The 23,029-nt window shown below is 36.4% G+C and overlaps 1 protein-coding gene across 1 annotated transcript in view; it reads left to right on the top strand.

Moving 5' to 3' along the window:
- The window catches only part of THSD7A (thrombospondin type 1 domain containing 7A), a 262,845-nt gene that overhangs the window by 47,404 nt on the left and 192,412 nt on the right, over positions 1–23,029 (top strand). The window contains exons 3-4 of the mRNA XM_089917089.1: positions 63–311; positions 3,308–3,489. Of these exons, the coding sequence (XP_089773215.1) occupies positions 63–311; positions 3,308–3,489 (431 nt within the window). The remainder of the gene's footprint in view (positions 1–62; positions 312–3,307; positions 3,490–23,029) is intronic.

The following is a 23,029-nucleotide window of genomic DNA, read 5'->3' as shown; positions in this document are numbered from 1 at the left end:
TAGAAGACAAAGTTCATGCCTGCCTGTGAGTCTGTGATGAGAATATTGATGCTCTTTTGCAGCTTTTGCCAACAAGAGAAGCTGCCGCTGACCTTCCAGGCCTGTGTGATCACCAAAGAGTGCCAGGTGTCAGAGTGGTCTGAGTGGAGCCCCTGCTCAAAAACATGCCATGATATGGCATCCCCTAAAGGCACCCGTGTGAGGACGCGGCTCATCAGGCAGTTTCCTATTGGCAGTGAGAAGGAGTGTCCAGAACTTGAGGAAAAAGAACCCTGTGTGTCTCAAGGAGATGGAGTTGCCCCCTGTGCCATGTGAGTAAATAAAGGATGGTGGCATCTGCTGCCCTTTCTGCCCAAAGTGCATGTTCCTTTAGCGGTTTGATTTCAACTGGATAGTATGTTGAGAAATAGAGATTTTTACAAATTCTAAGTAGAAAAATATCTCTCTACAAACACTATCCTGTAAAAATTACTGGTTTTACAGGGTAAAAGTGTCTTTAACAAGCTGTATTTCCCAGTCTCCATGAAAGTTAGATTTTTAACGGCAATTCCCTGTTTGTGTATTTTCTATAATGGGGATTGGCAGGCTTTTTCCATAAAGGAGAAGATAGTGAATATGTTAGCCTTTACAAGCCACATGTGTCTCTGTCACGCTTCAGCTCTGCCATTGGAGCTATAGGTAATATGTAAACAAATGAGTGTGGATATGTTCCAATAAAATTTACTTGTAAGAACAGGGGACAGGTTGGATTTGGCTATAGTTTGTCAACTAGCCTATAAGGTAAAATGAAGTTTCAAAATACAGGTTCCTATTGCTTATTGAGCAAGTTCTATTAAAATTCAGTACTGTATATAACAATTCCTATTGAATAGAGTAAAATGCTACATCAAAATAATGAGACTTTAAGCTCCTTCAGGACAAAGACTGCTTATGAACCTTGGGGGTGGGGCTTGTTTGTTTTTTAATTGCTTGCATGTCATAGGACCAGGCATACAGTAAGTGCCCAATCAATGTGCATTGAATTGAGATGAAATAAGACTAATTTTGAAATATTTGGCAGTGTAACTATATTCTTTTTATCCTTAAAAAATATCATCTCCAAGACATTACTGTGAATTATCTTGGTGATAAATATATTTCAGCTTAGTCTGAATATAGAATATTTATTAAACAACTTACAGAATCTTAGTTTCTCAGTAGATATGCACAAGCTTCATTGAAAGGTTCCCTGGAATATTTCAGATATTTAGAGAACATGCATACAGCTTGAGCTGCATGACACAGTGAGGAGGAAAATTGCTACTATTATTGTTCCTCCTCCCATTTCTAACAGTAATAATAATAATAACAAAGAATGTTAATGATTCAGACAAGATCTTCAATTATGCAGCACTTTGGAATCATCCCTTCTCTGATATAACAAGTGACGGAATGCTCTAGAGAGTTTTCTTCCTAACTACTCTGCCTGTCCTGCTGACTTGTGTGTTCCCCTCTACATAACAGTTTCAAGGAAGTTGCCAGGTTCTCTAATCAGAGTGTTTTGTCTCCTACAGGTTTCTTCCATTGTTGTCTCAAGTTAGGTGTTTTATTCTTTATCCTCTCAAATATTCAAATGCCATTAGCTATTAATTAAAATCTCTATTCTGAATCTTTCTTCTAACCCTTTATGGATGATAGCACTTTTTTAGAATGTGAGATCAATTGACATTACTAAAAATTTGTTCCTCTCACAGGACTCCTTAGGATGACCTAAATTGGGACTCCATTCTATAAAAAAAAAACCAAACTTTTCATTTTAGCTCCCCTAATGAATGACTTGTTTGGTTTTACTTTCCTTCACTGTCTCTCCTCCCAAGGCATCAAGTATCCATGTTTTTAGAATTGACCTGAATGCTGCACTTCCTTTATAAATGTATGTCAAGAGTGTCGTTCCTTGATGCCCCAGTCCTGCACCTCTATTAAGCCATGAATCCCCACTTATAAAAACTGAAAAACGAGCATGAAGTTCAGCTTTACTGTCATGAAACTTTACCACTGACAAAGCAAAGCCTCTAGATGAGACATCCTAGAGCCCACTTAACCTTTCTGTCTAACTGAGGTGAACATTAGCACACCCATTTGTACCTATGTTGGCTGTTAATCTGATTACTAAGGAGGCATCTTGGTTAAAGTGAAACGAAGTGCTACATGAGCCATTTTCTTTGTGCTTTTAGAATATCCATTTTCCTCGAGGTGGAGAAATGCCATCACGTTCTATCTTCAGTGGCATCGGGAAATGGTTCCCTGTCTATCTCCTTAAAGCATGTGTTGGGCTGACAATCCCCTGACATTTTTTTCACATCATAATCTTTATTGGAGCTTTAGTTTAGAATCACAGATCATCTTCCCTGTGTTCCACTGATTAGAAACGTCAGCTCTTTTCATCATTCATCAGCACTCATCAGGGATGCTCAGTGCTACAGGAAAAAAAAAAAAAAAAAACCTCTTATTCTCAACAATAAAGAGAAAACTCTAATTATGTTACATTTTTATTACTAACACACAATTATAATTTTGATCCAGTACGAAGCTGCAATTTTCATGCATTCTGTTAGAGACAAAACAAATGTTTGGGTTCATCATCATTTAGAATGCGTTCCATTCTCAGATTCAACCTTCCTTTGCTTGTAAGCATCAAGAAAGGGCAAGCCTGAGTTCAGCTTAATTGAACATAAAATTTCATGTTTTCAGCATTATGCTCTCTTTTCATAAAATATTTATAAGTAACTTCCAGTAGTTGCAATTAAAACTGGATCATCTTAAATTTAACCCCTCTTTAAATGGAGCGGGATGAGGATGTAGAGGAAGGGATTGAAAGTGAACCTGCACCTTAGAAGTAGTCTAAGATTAATTCAAGAGGTAAGTATTTTTCAGATTAATCTTTTTTTTTAATAAATTTTTATTTATTTTATTTTTGTCTGTGTTGAGTCTTCATTTCTGTGCGAGGGCTTTCTCTAGTTGCGGCAAGCAGGGGCCACTCTTCATCGTGGTGCGCGGCCTCTCACTGTCGCGGCCCCTCTTGTTGCGGAGCACAAGCTGCAGACGCGCAGGCTCAGTAGTTGTGGCTCACAGGCCTAGTTGCTCCGCGGCATGTGGGATCTTCCCAGACTAGGGCTCAAACCCGTGTCCCCTGCATTGGCAGGCAGACTCTCAACCACTGTGCCACCAGGAAAGCCCCAGATTAATCTTTTTGAGGAACAAAAAATAGGAGTGGAGAAAAGTTTTATTCAGTAAACAGGTTGCCACTGCCATCATTTTCTTTATCTAGGTATGGCTGGAGGACTACAGAGTGGACTGAGTGCCGTGTGGATCCTCTGCTCAGTCAGCAGGACAAGAGGAGGGGCAACCAGACGGCCCTCTGCGGAGGAGGGGTCCAGACCCGAGAGGTGTACTGCGTGCAGGCCAACGAGGACCTCCTCTCACACTTAAACTCCCATAAGGACAAAGAAGGTAAGCTGTTTTCTTCTCAAGTACTCAACTGTGGAGACCAAGAGTGGGATCATCCTGCAGGGGTGTATATGTAGCCGTTTGGGGCAGGAAGAGTCATATTTCTGTTCACGTTATGGCTGATATTGACTATGGTGAACAGTAGTCTAAATTATGGTTGTAAAAATAATTAATACAGTTCCATCTTTGGTCCGTTCTGATTCACTGACAAACCTCTCTTTAGTAGGAGTAATTAATTATAAAAATAGAATAAAGATGTATCTCGTAAGGATACATATAGAATGCAAGTATGTGTTCCAAAGTCCAAATTTTCTTTTCTTCATATAAGAAGAAGTAAAACGTGCTTGTAAAAAGAACACCTTATTTTGCTGTTTATAATGGGGTTGAAAAAATAAGTTAATTATGGTATTGAGTGAAAATTTCAATTTGAATTTAAAAGAAATAAATACAGAATAAAACTACAGGAAAAAAAAACAAAACAGCAAAACAAAACAAAAAAACTACAGGAAAAAGTCTTTAACCCAAAGGCATGACTTCTTTTTTTTTAATTTTTTAATTTAATTTTATTTATTATTTTATACAGCAGGTTCTTATTAGTCATCAATTTTATACACATCAGTGTATACATGTCAATCCCAATCGCCCAGTTCAGCACACCACTACCACCACCCCGCTGTGGCTTTCCCTGCTTGGTGTCCATACGTTTGTTCTCTACATCTGTGTCTCAACTTCTGCCCTGTCTCAACTCTAAAATTTTACTCATTATTGGATCAAGTTTATATTCAATTAGTAGCCCGTTAGTCCACACAAATATGAGGCTTTTCAAGCAATGCTGTAAGCAGACCCTCTTACATTTCACTACCTGAGGGATTGCAGGACTTCTATCACTAATACATTCAACATATATTGATCAGTTGCCAGGAGAGCTCCAAAAATTTTGTGTGGTGGTGAGGATGAAAATATCAATACAAACTTCATGTCAGGAAAATGCTCATGTTCATCTTGAGGGCACACAAACAGCCCAGTAGTTGTAATGCAGTATGATATGCATTATAATTGAATTTTAGAATAACCATAGGGAGATCATAGAAAGAGGAACCTTCACAAAGGAGGTGGAACTTGAGCTGAGTTATGACACATACACTTCATACATGTTTTATGAAATGGGCATTTCATAAAACAAAAGAAGAGATGGCTCCTTTGCCTCCCCCAGAAAAGAAGTGGCACTGGTGACCAGTAATTCTTGGGAAATAAGGACTAAAGTTTTGCATTTGCAACTTGAAAAATTTAATTGTTTTGTATCCACTAGCTTTACACAGCACGTTAGCTCATTTAGGAATCTAGCCTAGGGATACATTTTACTACTAACGTATCTTGAGGTTTTAAGGAAATACCATAAAACATGTAATGTTAGTACATTAATATTGTCTTGGCCACTTTAATGGCTACATTTTTAACACTCTTAGGTGGATTTATTATAGCAGTCCTTTCAGAGTAGTATAATTTCACTGCTAGAGGTAGATTAGATTTTAGTTTCTGAACGTCAGTTATATCCTGCAGGTTATTGCTTTCAAAAAGATCCTTCAGAATTCTGAATTGCAACAGGACATTTAAAAAAATCATTTTGTCATAGAATTCCCCTTCTACTGCTGTCAAAGCACTGCAGAGCAACAAAAGTAAGTCACAGAAAAAAGGGAAAACACAAAGAATATTATTATTAAGATGTATCTGTTGGACTAAAGCAAATGCCAAAGCAGAGATTAATAGACATGGAAGTAGTCAATTCACCTAAAATTAATATTTAATCATGTAAGTATGTAACATGAATAACTTAGGAATTTGTGTCCTTTCATGTCCAATACCAAGAATATTAATAAACCTCTTATTGCAAAAATAGCTGATTCTTGCTAAAAGTTGCAGCTTTTTTTCCTCAGAACTTAGACTGAGTTCCCCCTAGAAGTACTTAACATTGCCCAATAGGAAACTTGTTTAATATACCAGCATCCCAAGGGTGGCATGTAAAGACTGTAAATATGTGTGAATGGAGAATACTTAGACTGTGGGCTGTGAAGATTGTTCCCAGTCTGTCTTCTTAAACAAATAAGAAAGAATGAAAGCTTACTTTATAAAAACAGGGAAACCTCTCAAAATAACTTCCCCATTCAATCCTAGTTAGAAGGTACTGATCTCAAGAAATCCTGACTGTGTAACCATGAACAACCTACTCTAAGAGCAATTCATATTGCACTTAATTTGAAGAACAAGGACTACACTTTTGTTTTTGTAGATTCACACTTCGTGTCCTATAAATGTCGTTTTCACACATAACCAAACTATTAAAAATGCCTTAGGGCTTCCCTGGTGGCACAGTGGTTGAGAGTCCTCCTGCCGATGCAGGGGACATGGGTTCGTGCCCCGGTCCAGGAGGATCCCACATGCCACGGAGCGGCTGGGCCCGTGAGCCATGGCCACTGAGCCTGCGCGTCCGGAGCCTGTGCTCCACAGTGGGAGAAGCCACAACAGTGAGAGGCCCGTGTACTGCAAAAAAAACCAAAAAAACAAAAAAAACCTTAATTCAAAATAAAATACTTTAGCTCAAAAATAAAATTTCTTGATGCAAAAAATACTGTAAACAAGTGATATGAAATTCACATAAACTTCCTTTATTATCTTCGTACATCATATTACACAGAAGAATGATAATGACCACCTTAGCACAAAGGCAGGGTCGTATTAAATCACTTTATTCACTGGCGTATTTACTACTGTTAATTGACTCACCCCACACGAGGCTCTAAAAATTCTTTTCCTTGGAGCTAATATATTTAATTTGCAGAAAATTGAAATATTTATTATTAAAGTTCTCACAAAGTGTAAAGTATGTTATTCAAAACTTGAAATGAGTTGAATTATCAATACTTACTAAGTTGGCGATGGCATCTGTAGACAATAGGAAAAATATATCTGCTTGATATTGGAGAGTATCCACATTTTATTCTTGTAATTCTCCCAATTCTAACACAATATTCAGGTGATCAAAATTTCCATAATCACTTCTTTAGAAGAAAGGCTTGACAAGTTCTGTACTGAGGAGACTTAGTAGTAAAATCTTTGACAGTTTCTGTCATCTGGCTCTTCAGAATTCCAGTAGGCTTGAAGAATATCCAACTTACGCTGGCATGAACTCTATCCTTCTCAGGATATGACAGGACAAGGCCTTGCCCATGGGGAGGTTATCAGTGTAAGTCCTAGAAAGCTGATGAAAATGTTGCTGATCATTAGATGCATGAACGTGAATTGACTTTTTTAAGAGTTCAAAGTGAATTGAAAGTAGGTTTTAGCTATAGTAATTCAAGAAATTCTTCCATTTGATACAGATTGAACATGTTTTTAAATGAGGGGCACCAAAGGTATTGGTTATAAAGCACCATAAAACTTACTGCAGTTTATATTATAGGAGATTTTAGAACATTCCTTCATAGAAAATGTAGCAAATAATCCACACCGAAATCTGGAGAAGGTCTGTGGGATTTGAGGTTATTAAGAAAGACAGCCTGGATAATGAGCCTGTATGATGACACAGAATGAGATAAACCGGCAGAAAGATTTGGAGAATCAGTAGAAAGATGGATTGAGGGAAGGATGATTGTACTGTGAATGGGTAGACAGAAGGATGAATAAAGAGCTCATATTTTCCCATCTGCAAAGAAATAAGAATAAAATAGTCACCATCCCTAAATGAAATGCAAATTCTTTATAATTGTAGTCTTTTATCTACAGTTTCCACAGACTAGCCCACTTCAGTCAACACTATTTTGAAAAAAAAAGGCTATGCTTATGGTGCTATTTCCCTGTTATTTCAGAAAGTAAATATCAGAGAGTACATCGAAGTCTAGTGCTGCATCTTTCCTATCCATCACTTTTGAAATAACAGGTGCGTGAGACTATTTTGCATAACATTTCAATCAGAAATGTGTATCAGGGTTCTCTATACCTTCCCTGATATAATTCTTAAACCCTCTAGGAAAGATAGTAATTTACTTTTACTTTCTATTTTGCTAGAAATAGATAGAAGCTGTCCCATGAAATAGAAATGATTTTGTGTTTCTTGTCTTTCTAGAACATGATTATATAGATATAAATTATAGAAAAACATAAAAAGATTTTTAAATTTACTGACTTTAAAATGTCACTAGGGGACTTCCCTGGTGGTGCAGTGATTAAGAATCCACCTGCCAATGCAGGGGATGCGGGTTCGAGCCCTGGTCAAGGAAGATCCCACAGGCTGCGGAGCAGCTAAGCCCGCGTGCTACAATTACTGAAGCCCATGCACTCCAGAGCCCGTGCTCCACAACAAAGAGAAGCCACTGCAATGAGAAGCCTGCATACTGCAACAAAGAGTAGCCCCTGCTCACCACAACTAGAGAAAGCCCGCATGCAGCAACGAAGACCCAACGCAGCCAAAAAAATAAATTAATTAATTTTTTAAAATGTCACTAGGATAATACCATAATTATATAAGCATATATAAAGTTTGGGTATGAACACTTTTGTTGTGGTAAATTAATGAAGGTATAAACACTTTTCATAATTTATCATTATATTTTTAAACACACCACTTTGTTCTCTCTTAATCTTCTTATGGTAAATGAAGAAGGAACTAAATCACATAATGGCTACATTTGGGAAACATAGCCTACACTGGTGCAGTGGGTTGTAAAAAGCACTGTGATATAATTATAGAATAACTAAAACATTCCTATGTTTTAAATCCTAAATCCCTGAAGGAATCAAACCTTCCTCGGAAATCAGTCCTCTGGATATTTTGTGGAAGAGAAGGACTGTTTCCCTAGGAAATTTCTCTGTGATCAGTGGATTACAAAATGGAAGGTGAGATGCCAGGAGGTTTCAGCCATTGGGATAGAAGCTAATAAAAACTTACATTCTGAGAATTAGATTAAGCTGGTCATTGGTCTACGCCAGAGGTAACTTAACAATTTTTAGTAGAAGAAGAGCTTACTAATGACATGTCAGGAAGTATTCAACCAAAAAGGCAATCAAAGAAAAATATAATGAGGCAGCTCTGAAGTTGTGTAAACATGATAACAATGCTTACAGTACCTTTGACTTAGTCAATGTTTAATAAACATTTGTTGTTTGACATGTTTACTCTCCCCTTTGTAAAATAGTACAATTTCCTTTTAAATTTGTCTGAAAATTGTCTCTTCAGCATTTCAGGTACACTTAAACATTCTCTATTTCAGCTAGGGGCTATATCCACAGACACCATTCTTCACCCCTGAATAGTTAACTATTCACACCACTGACTTGGAATAGAGGACACGTGATCTAGCTGTTAGATCAAATGATGAGAGTCAAAATGTATACACTTTGTGTCAGGTTGGCCACTCATTTAAGAGAGTAGTTTTATATGTCTATTTTCCTCTCTTCTAATTATATAGATAGCTTAAAAATCTTTTGAATTTTCATCTTAAGACTACTTTCAAGAGAACCCCAGACAGATAATCAGGAAATCTGGTTTTCATTTCTGCTTGGCCTTATATCTTGATTCACATTACTTAACTTTATTTACCTAAAAATGTCTATTTAGTTACACTTATGTTATATTTCCAGCAATGTGGCAGACTAGAATAGCTGAAAATCATCCTTTAAAAAATACCTAGACATTCAGGATACAGTATTGTTTTAAATACTTTTAAGAGAAGAACTGAGGTCTTGATTAACTAAACAGTTTCCCAAAGCAAACCATGAAGGCTGAGATGATGCTTTCTGTGGTTGCCCTTGGGTAGGGATGGTACAGAACAAGGGTTTACATTATGGGGACTTGAGGGCATGACATAAACTTGTACTTAGAGAAAGAGAGTACAAGCAGAAATACTGCATTACTTCATCAGCCTCAAAGGGTTATAGCATCAATGATTGAGTGAGCAGAGAAATTCAACTTACCTATAGAGGGAGATAACAAGGAAGCAGATCAGCTTCAGCCTTAAATCAGGGCAAAAACAAACCTCTCCTAAAAATTCCAACTATGGGCCTGTACTCATATGAGTTTAAGTTTCAAATGTATGGTACTTCCATAAGTCCAAAGACCACAAAGCTGAAAATTAATATAAGAAATGGTGTCAGGCAGTGGTATTAGCAAGGTGCCTGACATAGCAAAAGCAAAAACTCTAAAGATGGGAATACCTTAACCTAAGCTGCAGGATTTTGCCAGGTAAACTGCACCATTCAAATTTGTGAACTACATGAGGAAAAATAATTCATTGTAAACAGGATTTAGAATGCCTAACAAACAGTAAAATTAGACTTGCAAATATTAGACTAAATATTAGATTTGCAAATATTAGACTTGGAAATATTAGAAAAAGCAGATACAAACTATAAAATACATATGCTAAAACTTATTTATGATGTAAAGGAAAAATTAAAACATTAAATATAATGAGTCACAATTAAAAAGACCAGATTTTAAAAAAAGAAAAAGGAAAGAAACAGAAGTTCTGGAACTGAAAAATAATTTAACTGGAAATAAACAAATGGGTAGATTATACACATTGAGATAAACAATTATTAGTAAACTAAAGACAAATGTAAGCAAATTATTCAAAGTGCAACACTGAAAATAGAAGTTGAGAATGAAAGCAAGGATAACAGTCATGAAGAATTAAACAAGAAGGTTCAGAGTGAGAGAATCAAGAGAAAAGATGAGAGAATTGTCTAGAATTGATGAAAGACAAGATATACAGGATCAAGAAAATTTGCAAGCAGGATAATAATATATGTACACTTTATATACAATGTAGTGAATTCTCAACTCATCAACTCCAAAGACATATTAAAAGGAACAGAGAGAAGGAGAAAATTAATTACAAAAGAATTAACAAATTAGCAGTGCAATTCTCAACAGCTACAGAAGATCAACATAATAAAAATAATATATTGAAAGTACTGAAAGGAAAATAACTGTCAACTTAAAATTATTTATCCAAGTACCTATCATTGAAAACTATGGGCAAAATTAAGACAAAAGTGAAAGGATTAATAAACCCTTACTGAAAGTACTGCTAAATGATGTTTAGAAAGAAGGAAATTGAACCCAGAAAGAGAAGAATTCAAGATGTGCAAAGAATTTGGTAAGCGTGTGGGTAATCTAAATAAGTATAAATATGTGTGAAGCAACAACAATAATTTTCATGATTAAAACACTGTAAATTAGTTAATGACCAACAATAATATGTGACAGGAGGAAATAATAAGGAGTGTATTGTTTGGGAAAGCATAGAGATATTGAGCACCCTTATATATTACTAAGTTATTATGCCTGTTAAAATATTAAGAATAATTATTAACATAAAAATACATTATATATATAGACACTTTTCTAAAAGGGATTAAATAAAAATGAGTCAATTCAATAAAAGTACTGAACAAGAGAAAAAAAAATCACCGTTTTCTTAGAGACAATCTAATTAATACCAAATAAAAAAGACTAAAAATCTAGAAATATGACTTTTCAAATGTCAGAGTTAAAGGTTATTACAGAAAGTCATTTTGTTTTTGTTATTATTATAAGACCAACCGTTTTATAAGTTTTTTGCCATGATCAAACTAAGAGTGTGGATTACTCAGTCCAAACATTTACCACTGCTGGAAAATACCTGAACAGATCACACGTTGTATTTCCCAGGCAGTAATGCCACCTTTATATACAAAGTGCAGCTGAAAATTTTATTTTAACATGAGAAATAACATGAGATTGATTTGAGTTATATATGTGTGCAGTGTCAAAACTATCCAGAAGGTTTAATGGTTGGATTGATTAAACAGCATTTGATAGAAAATTTTATTGGATAATCAAAAATGCCCAGAATTTTCTCCAGTATTTTTAGAGTGAAGGATAATCTTCACAAACATAAAACTCAATAAAAATTATGTTGCTAACTTGATATTGTTCAGTGAAGCATGAGAATGACTAAACTTTTAAAACTGAAGGAAACATCTGAAAATTCCTGAGTATTTCAAACCTATCTCCCTTTGTGTCATTCTCATTTTTTTCCCAGTTTGCTAATGGGAAAGGTGAATGACACTGGTTTGATTACTTAGGCAAAGGTAATAATGACAAAGGAATTATTACCCAGAGAAGATAATAAAATTCATTATGTATGTTGGTGCCTTTGACAAAGTCATAGATGGTGTGCTGTTAAATATGTGAGTGATATTAAGCTAGAAAGGATAAAACATACTAGATAATAATTTTATGATGCAATAGGCTAGACACATTGAAATTTCTCCAGCAATATGAAGTCTAACGAAATACTTGCAACAAATACCTACACTTAAGAGCCAAATGCCCACTCTAAAAGGAAATGATACCATAATGATGATGATATGATGACAGTGAGAGTATTGATTATGTTTATTAAGGCGCTATGTTAATTATTTGGTTGCTGTGAAGATTAAATGTTTAATGGGAAGGAACAGATGGCATCGATTGCTTAATATTATTATTTTTTATTAAAGTAGAGTTGATTTACAATGTTGTTTTAGTTTCAGCTGTACAGCAAAGTGACTCAGTTATAGATATATAACTGAATGATATATATATGATATATATGATTATATATATATTCTTTTTCAGATTCTTTTCCATTATTACTTATTATAAGATGTTGAATATAGTCCCCTGTGCTATACAGTAAGACCTTGTTGTTTACCTATTTTTTAAAATTTTTATTGGGAGTATAGTTGATTTACAATGCTGTGTTAGTTTCAGGTGTACACTAAAGTGAATCAGTTATACATATACATATATCCACTCTTTTTTAGATTCTTTTCCCATATAGGTCATTACAGAGTACTGAGTAGAGTACCCTGTGCTATACAGTGGGTCCTTATTAGTTATCTATTTTATATATAGTAATGTGTATATGTCAATCCCAATCTCCCAGTTTATCCCTCCCCTCCCCTCCCCCCAGTAACCATAAGTTTGTTTTCTACATCTGTGACTCTATTTCTGTTTTGTAAATAATTTCATTTGTATCATTTTGTTTTTTAGATTCCACATATAAGTGGTATCATACGATATTTGTCTTTCTTTGTCTGACTTCACTCAGTATGACAATCTCTAGGTCCATCCATGTTGCTGCAAATGGCATTATTTTGTTCTTTTTTATGGCTGAGTAATATTCCATTTGTGTGTGTGTGTGTGTGTGTGTGTGTGTGTGTGTGTGTGTATCACATCTTCTTTATTCGCTCGTCTGTTGATGGACATTTAGGTTGCTTCCATGTCTTGGTTATTGTAAATAGTGCTGCAGTGAACATTGGGGTGCATGCATCTTTTAAAATTAGAGTTTTGTCAGGGTATATGTCCAGGAGTGGGATTGTGGGATCGTATGGTAACTATTTTAGTTTTTTAAGGAACCTCCATGCTGTTCTCCATAGTGGCTGCACTAATTTACATGCCTACCAACAGTGTAGAAGGGTTCCCTTTTTTCTGAACCCTCTCCAGCATCTGTTATTTGTAGGCTTTTTGATGATGGCCTTTCTAACCAGTGTGAGGTGGTATCTCATTGTAGTTTTGATTTGCATTTCTCTAATAATTAGCGATGTTGAGCATCTTTTTATGTGTCAGTGGGTTAATGTTAAACTCATTCTGTGTCTGTCCTCCCATGTTACTTTTCTGAACATCAATCACAAGCTATCAGTGAAGTGTTACAATTTGGATATCTCACTTGATATTCCTTCATTCACTCAGTACATACTTACTGAGCAACTGTTAGGTTGCACCACTGATTACGATGTTGAATATAGAATGTTTTAAAAAGCAGACTTGATCCCTGTCAGGGAACTTATAACCTATCTTATATAACCAAACCTCAAATAACCTCGTATTAAGGCTTTGTTTACTGGAAGTTCAGGGTTGCCCCTTCACAAGGCTAACATGGAGAGACTTCTACAGACATGCCAGTTTGGGGCTCTTCAGTTAAAATCTGAAAATATACTACAACCATGGTCCATCCTTAACAAAGAACCTTTATCCTTATTCACTGGGTATATTATTTTTCTGGAAATCACATATTTTCAAAATGTAGTTTAAAAATCACCTGTATGCTTTAAGAAAATGCAAAAATCCCTGGATGTTATCCACTGGGATTGTGATTCTGTAGGTCTGAAATGGGTGCAGGAATCTCTGTTTGTTTTATAAGCACCGTGGTGATTATAATTAGGAGACGATTTTACCGTAAAGCTCATGATGGTCCTTTTAAAAGACCCTTTCCAAAGCTTTGGGAGAGACTGGGATAGGGAAAGGGAAATCCATTTTTCTTTCTTTTTGAGGCCCAAGGCTTATGTAATTTATGCATTGAAAAAAAAAAAATTCCAAATACAAAATCAGTAAGATCTCTGTCAGGGTTCCAGAAGGGTCCTGTGCATGTGAAGCGCCCTGACCTTAAGCCTCATGGGTTTCTTAATGAATCTGTCCCAAATTCTAACACAGATTTTTGGCCTCTATTTGAGCCAGAGAGAATCAGTACATTAATATGAGAAACAGAAACACAGGCATTCGTGTCCTGAAGACAGGTTTCCCAAAGTTCTAGAGATAAAACTGGGAAGAATGGAGTGACTGGGAAAAGTCACTCTTCGTGTTCAGAAGTGAAGTAGAACTTTCAGTTCTAATATTGGTCTTAGTTATGTTCACTGAGCCCTAGTTATAGGTCCCTGAGCTGCAAATCTTTAGAAAACCACTATACCTTGCTAGTAGTTAAGTTAGGAAATTGGTGGGGAAGAACACTTTACACTGAGATACTGTTTCATCTCACTTTATATCTGTAACCCAAGATGGAAAGAAGCCATAGCTGTTAGTAAAGGACCTTCCATTAATGAAAGAAAAACATTAGATAAAATGTCACATAACCTGACACTATCGAGTGACTGTACTATGTGTGCTTTTTGTAACCCTTAAGCACATATTTCATCGAGTCCGTTGTCGATGAATGATAGCACCAGAAGGAATTTTGAAATGAACACTCAGGGACCTGCGCTGGTGCATGAATAGCACTTTTTCAGAGGCACACTCCTGCAATCTAAGAATGTAAAAGAAGTGGTTTGTGGCGGGCTGCTCCCTGCCTTGCTGATGATTGCTCAGTAGGGAGTAGCTACTCTCACCAGTGTTAACAGAGGAGTACAAACTACATTGTGGAACTCATTAATATTTATTCCTTCTAAAAGCAATGGGCAATAAAAAGGGAAATAAACTGGGTAGAATAGCAATGGGAAAAGGAAGCCATGACAACAGATTCATCTTGAAAAGGTTTCACCATTTATTGCACACAAAAATACACTTGAAATACAAGGATCCACATTATTAGTCTGGAATTCACTAAAAATACCTCTACGGGTCAGCTAATTTATAAAAAAAATTGTAAATTGAACGCAGCCTAAGAATTTAAAGTAGTCATCCATATTATTGTAGTTGCGTGATTTGGATGTATCAGTTTACACTTTCATATTTTCAATACTCAGCAAAGCTACGTGTTCTCAGCATCAGCTTCTGTGCTGTGTCTGTCTATAGACAAGAGCTTTCTCTAAGCCAAGGGTCACCTGCCTGTCGCAACAGAGACCAGTGACATTCCTTTTCCTTTTCTTGTGCTGCTTCTCTATTATCTGACTTGAAATGCCTTCAACCATTGTCACAACTATCCACATATCTCCTGTTTCAAGTTGTCTTTTTCACGCTGTTATCTTTTTTCATCCAAAGCCTATGCCCTTCTTATACTATATTACACAAGTTACCATTTGATTATATAGTATTCTGTGCTTTTACAGTTGCCTCATGAGTATTATGCCAACTCCCCAAGATTTTAAGCTTCTGAGGAGGGAATGGCACTTTTTCCCGCCTAAATTTTAATTGATCCATTATTCTTACCAGAGCTCTGGGTAGTTTGTGAATTGTGTCATTTAGAAATATCTTTAAGAGAGATTAAAAAGCCCTTCAATGAGAGGATGTTTACTTCCTAGACATCTAATTTACAGTGTTTCATTTTGAATTAATCTGTATGCCTCACTAACTTCATTCTTTTCCTCCTTTGTTTTCCTTTCCTCTGCAAAGGCTTAATGAGATAGCATATGTAAAACACATCCTAGCATAAGGCCTTGCACTTATTATATGCCAAATGAGTATTAACTGCTTTTGTTTATGTGTTTACTTTTCTGCTTAAATTGAGAAAAAGGGAGGAATTTTTTTAAATGATAATTTTACTCCAAGCATTTTGCATGTAATAAAGGCATAATTGTATACTGGCCTTGCTAGTTGAGAAACATAACGGAGGATGTATAATTCATGGAGTCTGTTTTCAGTATGTCTCAAAATCCTTTAGTGTATTTACATTATACATGAAATTGTTCCTTTCTTGGAAAAAGTAGACTTCCTTTGTATTATTTCAGAGCAAAAAGAAATAGAGCTAATTTTACTTCTGTATTTATGGGAGACAGAATAATTACAGCTTCCCTTACTTTGTGACGCTGAATCCTTGAGAAGTTTAGGCAGCGCTCTGTTGCCAAAGGACTCTGAAGGAAATGCTTGCAGTAACTGTGGGATTCTTTGGTTGCTCTAAAAGCACACTTTGATCATTGCTCAGCCTGTACCACACTGGTCCATCTGCCCCTAACGTTACACAGGGTTCCTGGGCTGCTAAAATCACATTGGTTAGGCAGCACTATGCCTGGGAGACCTTAACGTTTTTGATCAAAATAATATTAATAAACAGATGCAAAAAAATTACAAAAGGGTCTTATTGTTTTATATGTCCTCAGCTAGGTCTGGTTAGAAAGCCTGGGATCAGTTAAGTTCTTCTTCCATTAGGAATTTCCAGAAGTACTTTGAAAATAAAAAATCATGTTTTTCACTAAGAAAGCTGTTGATCCATTTCTCACTGTCTTTCAAAAATTCATAGCAAAGGGAGTAAGCAAAGAAACTAACATGTTGTGATAGTTTTCCTATTAATGCATGACTAAATTTTCGCAGACATACCAAGACAGTAAGTGACAGAGGACAGACTTGAGCCATTTTTTGACTCCAAGTCTAAATTCTATCTAGTCTTATTCCTCTGCCCTGTGAATTTGCTTCAGAATAAAAAACTGGGTACAGTAGCCACCCACAACTTTATCAGAGTCACTGAAAGTAGTTCTAGTATATTAAATTATCCGATGATATTTCTGTTGCAAAAATAAACAAAAATGCCATGGAGATATGCCTCTTATAACAGAAAATTGAAAGAAAATTAAGGATAATTTAATTCCGTTTTACGATTCAACACAATTAAGAGATTCATTCCCTGAGATGGTTCTATAAGGTCAATATGAAGTCTTGCCCATGGGCATGTGAACCAGTATTGTGTTGAATCATATGAAATTGTTAGTTTTGTAGGTCAAGAGCTGTTGATTAGTGGCAATTTCCTATACATCACCTGAAAAGGTACCTTTACTGTATTGTGTTAAGTCACCTAGTGGAACAGAACTACTCTGTTCCAGACTTTCCACTGTCAGAATCAAGCCTGCAGCTATTGGCTATGAATTGTAGTCATTCTTTCCACGTGGACTGTATGCATTTGTGCTGTGTGCAGTGTGCTTTAGAGAGGGTAATGATTGTCTTCTGTAAAAATATGTAGATTTCCCTGTAGTAGATATTATTTATGGGAAGATAACTTATATTCATGGCTTGAGAGTGACTTGAATTTATCAAGCGGCTTTTATTCGATGCAGTTAGAAATCTTCCGTATTATGTGATTTTTAATACTTACCTGTGCCCCACTTTGTTTTATGTAAATATATAAAATAAAAGGAGATACAGTCATTTTAAGGATAAGTGGGTGAGGAATGTGGGGCAAAGGAAAAATGCTAGTAGTAAGAGGATATCCAACCAATGATGAATATAATAAAGATAATGTACGAAATGTGTGCCGTAAGATCCTGTGAGTATCTTGAAGTGGGACCAGTAGTTTTAACTCTAAGCTTGATAGCCAGTGCAAAGAGGAATAGTGAATTATGAAATTCACAGCATCCATTAGACAGTAGAAACCAGTTGTAAAGGAAAAGCACAATTTCTGGTTTTAGAGTCAGAAAGAAAATTCATCAGTAGGGCTTCCTAAAGAGGATAGTGTGACTGTATTGCATTACAACTTCATTAACATCTGTAGCGTGAACACCACAATGAATTCTATAAGGAAGCTTTTTCTTTAAGCAGTTTTCCTCAGTGTAGGCCACTAGCATAAATATGAAAGTGTAACCCAGGAAAGGCAAATCAGTAGGGATTAATGTGATACGGTGCAGATTTATAGGTCTCTGCTAAGCAGGATAACCCAGGGATAGAGTTCAGAATATCTAAATGAATAGATGTACAGCTATTCCCTCAGGCAACCCTCCTCAGAGTTTTGATAGATATTGAGAGGCAGAGAGTTCCCTTACATCCCCTGACACAGGGATCTGGAGTACTTTTATTCTGCTTTCTGTTTAGTTGCACTTAAATGCAGAGACACATTTTCCAGCCATCATCTAGGTGAGAATAGGATTAGCATCCTTAAAAGAAAATCAGAAGGCTTGACAAAGACATAAACTTGAATAAAATATGATCCACTTCGAACAGTGAGATGAGCTCAGAACTAAGTAGATGTAGAACAGAGAAAAAGTTTAGACACAGATAAAGGAATATCAAAGGTCTTTAAGTCTATTCCAGTACATAACCCATAGCAAAAATCTGTTACATGTGCAAGGGAGACCAGGCTTCGACATTAATGCCATCTTTTAGAAGAAGCAGTTTAACTTTCTGGTATCTTCTTCAAGATAAAATAATTTGCAAGTGTAAATCTATGGACCTAAATGAGTTAACTTGAAGTGATAATGATAATGATGAGGAGGATTGAGAAGATGATAGACGCTTATTACATGTGAGACATTGTTCTGTTTTACATTTAGTGGTTAACTAGACCTTCACCACAAGCCTAAGAAGTACTGTTATTATATAATATTGAGGTATAGAGAAATTAAATAATTTTACCAAGGTGTATGGCTAGTAAATATCATAACCCGGGTTGTAAATCAAAAAGTCTGCTTCCTGGGCTTCCCTGATGGCGCAGTGGTTGAGAGTCTGCCTGCCGATGCAGGGGACATGGGTTTGTGCCCCGGTCCGGGAGGGTCCCACATGCCGCGGAGCGGCTGGGCCCGTGAGCCATGGCCGCTGAGCCTGCGCATCTGGAGCCTGTGCTCCGCAACGGGAGAGGCCACAGCAGTGAGAGGCCCGTGTACCGCAAAAAAAAAAAAAGTCTGCTTCCTGAACCTGTGCTCTTAACCACTATGCCATGGAGTTAGGGTTATTGTCAGACAGTTTGATGTTGAGAAAAAGTTACCTTCCCTCTAAGTGATACTTCTTTTAAAATATGTGCCTTTCTTTTAAATAAGTAATTATGTCTGAGAGTGAATGGTTTACTAAGGTTATTCCTATTTAATTACAGTAAAATTATACATATAATGTCCCTGTTTCCATTCACTATGTCAGGAAGTTATTCATTCTTTCATTTATTTAGCTGATACTTACTGAATGCTGTCTATGTCTAGACAATGTTCTAAAATGCTGAAAATAGAGAAGTAAACAGCACGGACAAGATTCTTGCTGTCACAGAGTTTATATATTTATGGAAAGAGACAAACTATCAGCAAAGAGATAAACAAGAAATTATCAGATAGCAAGAAGTACTATGCGGAGGATCAAAGTGGCGTGATGTGAGAGAGGATGACTGGGCAGTGATATTTTTGGCACTTTAGGGTTTGGCTTCCCAAATTTATATATCTAAGCACAAATTCTCCTCTGAAGAACAAAATCATATATTTATCTTCCTGTTTGACATCTCCAATCATAACACTCAAGTGTGCTTGTCTCCTCTCCATACACTCTTGTAACGGCACAATAAATAAAAGTTTTAAAACAATATCGGAGTACAGTATACCTGAATAGTAAAAATTCCATGATCTATTTAATACATGTGTTAAAATAAATCCCTTGAAGCTACTTAGGGGGAAAATAATCACTAACAGAATAGGCAACACAAAATAATTGTTTAGTAAATATTTGTTGAGTAAATGAATAAATGGACTGAGTAATGACCTCCAAGGGTCAGTATGTATGATTTCCAACGAATTATTACTTTGATAGCCAGAGAGATGAAAGTTATAAGATATGCATATTTAGAAATGTATCACAAAACCTGGTAACTAAATATTTTAAATGATCAGAAAAGCAAGCATATTGTTAGGCTTCTGCTTTCAACTATAATTGAGTAACTGGAATCCTCTCAATAAGAATAACTATAAAATTGGACAAAAATTACAAAGCAGCTGCTTTTAGGCATTAAACAGCAAGCTGCAGAAAACTGTAACCACAATTTTGAGGTGATCAATCACCTCAGTCTTCTACTGGAGGGTCTCCTCTCCTGACACAGAGTAGGGAAAATGAAGACAAGCAGAGCATCAGGCCTTGCTGAACTAAAGAGTTAGGAGTCTGAATTCCAGGATGCTGAAATGACTGGAAATTTCAGGGCAGGGTACAGAGAAAGGGCATTTGCACTGAGGGGAGTGGGGTGGAGTCCAGGCGTCTATGTGGGGATATCCCATGGGGCTTTGTCCCAGGGCTGGGCTGCACATGCGCAGATTGAGACTCTGTGAAGTCTAGCAGAGATCCTATGCTGCAAGGCTGAGGGCTGAGGGGTGATAGAATAGGTAGTGCAGTGCTGGGAGATGTCCAAGTTCTAACCCTGCAAGGATGAGAATCCTCACTGAACACCTCAGCCCTCATGGCTTAGGAGTAAGGACCACAGTGTCACAGCCAAGTTCAAATCTGAACCAGACAAGCCTTAATCCAAATGAAAACAAGCTTGAAAACATCAGAAGGATCTGCTAGCAATTTAACTGTTTGACAGAACAAAATTCATAAAGGAAGATGACATAATCCTGACTCTCTACAGTGTATCATTCACAAAGTCCAGAAGTAAGATAAAAAGTTACTCCAGGGAATTCCCTGGCAGTCCAGTGGTTAGGACGCAGTGCTCTCATTTAGTTCAATCCCCGGGTTCAGTCCCTGGGTAAGATCCAGCAAGCAGCCACATGGTGCGGCCAGAAGAAAAAAAAAAAGTTATTCCACAAAATTAAATAGATCTGTTATCAAGTAAAAGCAGTCAGTAGAAATATACTTTGAGAGGACTCAGATATTACAGTTAGCAGACAAGGACTTTAAGGAACTATTATTATAGATATTTTCAAAGGTTTAAAGGAAAAGATTGTCTTGGAGAGTGAACAGATGGGAGTATAAAGAGAAAAATAGACATAAGAATATGGAAATTCAGAAGTGTAACAGATCTGCAGTAAAAAAATCATTGTGTTTAATTCTTCGTGCTAGCAAAAGAAAGGTTAAGTGATCTTGAAGACAGATCAATAGAAATTATTGGATGTGAGTAGAAGAAAGGGTTATTGATCTTGAAGACAGATCAGTAGAAATGATCAGATCTGAAGAACAGTGAGAAAGAAGATAGGGGGGAAAAAAGTGAAGAGAGACTCCGTGATTGGTGAAATAATATCAAACTATCCATGTATTAATGATATAGGGAAGAGAGAGAGTGATATGAGAAAAAAGATACTTGAAGAAATAAAGGCCAAAATATTCTCAAATTTGTTGAAAAAGGAACCATCAACTTTCATATGTAATAAGCTCAGCAAAACTCAAGCAGGATAAATACAAAAACGACAACAAAAATACAATAAACTCAAATTTCTGAACACTGAAGATGAAGAGAAAATTCTCAAAGCACCCAGAGGTAAAAACACATGATATATACATGTGAATAAAGATAACAAATGAGGGTTGAAATCTCATCAGAGATAATAAAGCAGTGTCTCTGCTGAAAAAAAATTGTCAGCTTAGACCTTGGCAATTGAGTAAGTGCCTCTAGGCCCCAGTTCTCTACCTTCCCCCAGAATAACACCCCTAATTTCTTTTTGGGTGACAGATAAAGGATCTGAGGCACCTCCACCATTTCTTCAGTTCCAGAGAGGTTTATCTGGTGGAACCAAAACCCATAGTCTTGAGGAAAGGTCAGCTTTCCTTCTCATATCTGTGGTTTCTCAGATTTATTTGGTGCCAGCTGGTCTAATATGAGTCTTCACAAATGAACGTGGCCTTCCAACTTAAATCCTGCTGTGCTCATTGGCAAACTTTCCTCTAACCTGAGGATGGAGCTGAGAAACGCCACAGCCAAGAGGGTTCTTTGATGAATTCATCAAGATTGGAGACAGAAGTCATCTTGACAGAACCCAAGAACCAAGTGAAATACATATAAGTCAAGATCCCTAGTTTTGGATCCACTTCTGAATATCCTCCCAAGAGTTCTTTTCAGGTTGTTTGCCACCTGGTCCTTCATCAAGTTGAAGCCAGAAGGTTAAAGCCTCTCCCCACCCCAATGCCTACAGTCCCTCCTTGCTTGGGCTGTAATGCTGACATTTTCTTTTTTTCCCCACATTCTGTGATTCTTTGTGTCAGGTTGAATGGTTTTTAAAACATGTAGCTCTTCATGTAAACTTTGAATGATGTGTAATATTAAAAACAAAGACCGTTCCATTTTTTAAGGAATACTTGGAAACACTCAGAGACGCTTTGGGGTTAATCAGAAGGTCAGCAGAGTAAAAGGAGAATTCCCCACTCCATATACATTGCTGCGGAGTCTCTCATTTTTCCTTCCAGAGGAAAAAAATCTGAACTATATGAGAACAGAGAATTTAAAACTAATAATAATAGGAGAGATTAGGAGTAGAGTTTTTAAATTGCACAAAAAGATTTAGAGGAAAAGTAATGAGGTAATAATATACTCAAAATACCATTAAAATAAAAATGAAAAAAATAAGATTTTCATTAATATAGGCTAGAAGTCAAGAAAAACATAAATGTGAAAGAAATAAAGTTTAGATTAAAAAGTTTAAGATCTGTGAGATAAAATGTAAGAGAGGTTCATTAATAATTAATAAAACTTCAGCTCAAAATTTATTGATGATTTGAATGTGAGACCTGACACCATCAAATGCCTAGAAGAAAACATAGGGGGTAAGCTCCTTGACATTGGCCTTGGCAATGAGTTTTAGATTCGACACTAAAAGCAACGGCAACAAAAGCAAAAATAAACAATGATGTAGTGGAGCTACATCAAACTAAAAAGCTTCTGCCCAGCAAAGGAAGGCACCAACAAAATGAAAAAGCAACCTATGGAATGGGAGAAAATATTTGCAAAGCGCCTATATGATAAGTGTTTAATATCCAAAATATACAAGCCAATCTGCTTTAGGGATCTCCCCCTTTCTCCCACAATTTTATCCGTTTTCCCTAAGATGCAGTTTGATCAGCCCACAAAAGTGAGTCAAGGAGATCACTAGTATCAAAGCTCCAGAAGCATTTCCTAGTGAGGCTTGAGATCTACAATGGCAGATGTTTTCA

Source organism: Delphinapterus leucas, chromosome 9 (assembly GCF_059928025.1).
Source record: "Delphinapterus leucas isolate spDelLeu-1000000601 "Yukka" chromosome 9, BTC_Dleu_Yukka2, whole genome shotgun sequence".
Taxonomy (NCBI): domain Eukaryota; kingdom Metazoa; phylum Chordata; class Mammalia; order Artiodactyla; family Monodontidae; genus Delphinapterus; species Delphinapterus leucas.
The sequence above is the reverse complement of the archived record's forward strand: the minus strand, read 5'-3'. Positions and strand labels throughout refer to the sequence as shown.